Below are 1,781 nucleotides of genomic sequence, written 5' to 3'. Positions count from 1 at the left end.
TTTTTTTATGGTATCATTTCTTCGCTTCTATAAAATCTATGGCTCCCAATGCATTTCGAATAGAACAGATCAGTGATTCAGTGTGACTGATGTATACAGTGCTGCAACCATCCCTTTCTCTTGGACTCGTCGCTATATAATTCCATCAATAAAGGTCTGTCTGTTGAAGAGCAGTTGAATATTGGGATAAAAGCAAGTGGCAAATTGCAGCTTCTTGAAAAAATCCTTTTGAAAGCAAGAAGTCGTGGTTTAAGAGTGATGATATTATTTCAGGTTATCATCGTTTAAACTCCCTTGACTGTTCCTTATCATTATTGATATTTCTTTTATTTTTGAATTTGTGTGAGTTTATTCATTATTCGTTTTGAAATTGGAAGCAGGAAGTAATATAGTGTATCCAAGGTTCATCCACTGAAGTCTCTTGCTTTATTTTAATTTTTTGCATTGGTGTTACTTTATTATAAAGCAAAAATTATGCGATGAGTTAATAATATAAGTGTTGCTTATATACATCCACAATTACCTGATTTTTGGAATTTTAATTTACTATACTATCGTAGTTTTTAATTGTCAAGTGTTTTATTTAAAATTGTGGCATTTCCGCCGTTTTGCTATTCCTTAATTTTTTCCTCATGAGTCTTTGGCTTATCTATATGATTATTATAATAGTTGTTAAGGCTCCATGTCCTGTATTGGACATGAATAACTAGAGATACTTTTAATTTATGTTTGATGACTGGTCTATGTAACTAAAGACATTGATTATATGTTTATGGCTTTTAAAGCATGTGTCAGTATTTCATGGTTGGTTATACTGAAAAAGTAAAATTATGAACTACAATAAATATTTCAATTGGTCAATGTGGTTTCATTTAGTTATATAATGTGATCATAGTTCTCCAAAAATGATTAGGAGGGCTGTCATAAATTTAGCGTCCTCGTTGAGCTCGAACTGGATTTTCAAAAAATCATTTAAAAGCAGAATTTCGGATTCGTAAGTATTGCTTTGTCTTGTGTGCGTGCTTGTGATTGGCCATCTTACTACGTTCTTTGCTTTGTTCCCTTGTTTCAATTATGAGAACAAAACCAGTTTCTCATCATTTAAGTTCATTCCCAAAACTTCAAACATTGTGGTCATATTATCTTCTTTTCTTTTTCTCTTTCCGATTTGACATCGATTGGAGATATTTTGGATGATGTACTCTGTCGGAGATTTGGTGAACATTGTTATGTACGATATGCTGCTGGGTATGCGCCCAAAGTGAAGCAAAGTGCTCTAGACAAATTTAATGACGGCGAAAGAGCATTTGTCTTCTTGTTGGAAAGTCGTGCTTGCCTCCCTAGTGTTAAGCTTTCCTCTGTTGATACCATTATATTGTTTGACAGTGACTGGGACCCAGAAAATGATTTAAGAGTCTTACAACGGATGCCTATAAGCTCACAGTACGAACAGTTAACAGTGTTTAGACTATACTCATCTTTTACTGTTGAAGAAAAGGTTCTAATGCTTGCAAAAGAGGGTAGTAGTATCCAGTTGCTTAACCATAGTACCTCTCATGCCGTGCTCCGATGGGGTGCCACCAATCTTTTCAGTAAGCTTGATGACTTACATGGCAGCAACACTCCAGTCGTTGCTCAAGACATTGCCTCTGATCAGTCACTTCTACATGATGTAATCTGTGAGTTATCAACCGTATTTTCTGGTGGAAGCGGTGACATTGATCATCATGAATTGTCCTTCATAGCGAGAGTATGGCAGAAAGGAGGGGAATATGCAAAGA

General features: G+C 35.3%; 1 protein-coding gene across 12 annotated transcripts in view; it reads left to right on the top strand.

Annotated features, from left to right (window-relative positions):
• LOC107648625 (chromodomain-helicase-DNA-binding protein 3) overlaps positions 1 to 1,781 on the top strand; it is a 19,275-nt gene that overhangs the window by 8,343 nt on the left and 9,151 nt on the right. For all 12 annotated transcript variants that reach the window (XM_021104419.1, XM_021104418.1, XM_021104423.1 and 9 more), the window contains one exon: positions 100 to 273. In XM_021104419.1, coding sequence (XP_020960078.1) covers positions 100 to 273 — 174 coding nt within the window. The remainder of the gene's footprint in view (positions 1 to 99; positions 274 to 1,781) is intronic.

This window comes from Arachis ipaensis, chromosome B06 (assembly GCF_000816755.2).
Source record: "Arachis ipaensis cultivar K30076 chromosome B06, Araip1.1, whole genome shotgun sequence".
In the NCBI taxonomy this organism is placed as follows: domain Eukaryota; kingdom Viridiplantae; phylum Streptophyta; class Magnoliopsida; order Fabales; family Fabaceae; genus Arachis; species Arachis ipaensis.
This window is presented reverse-complemented; position numbering and strand designations above follow the sequence as displayed.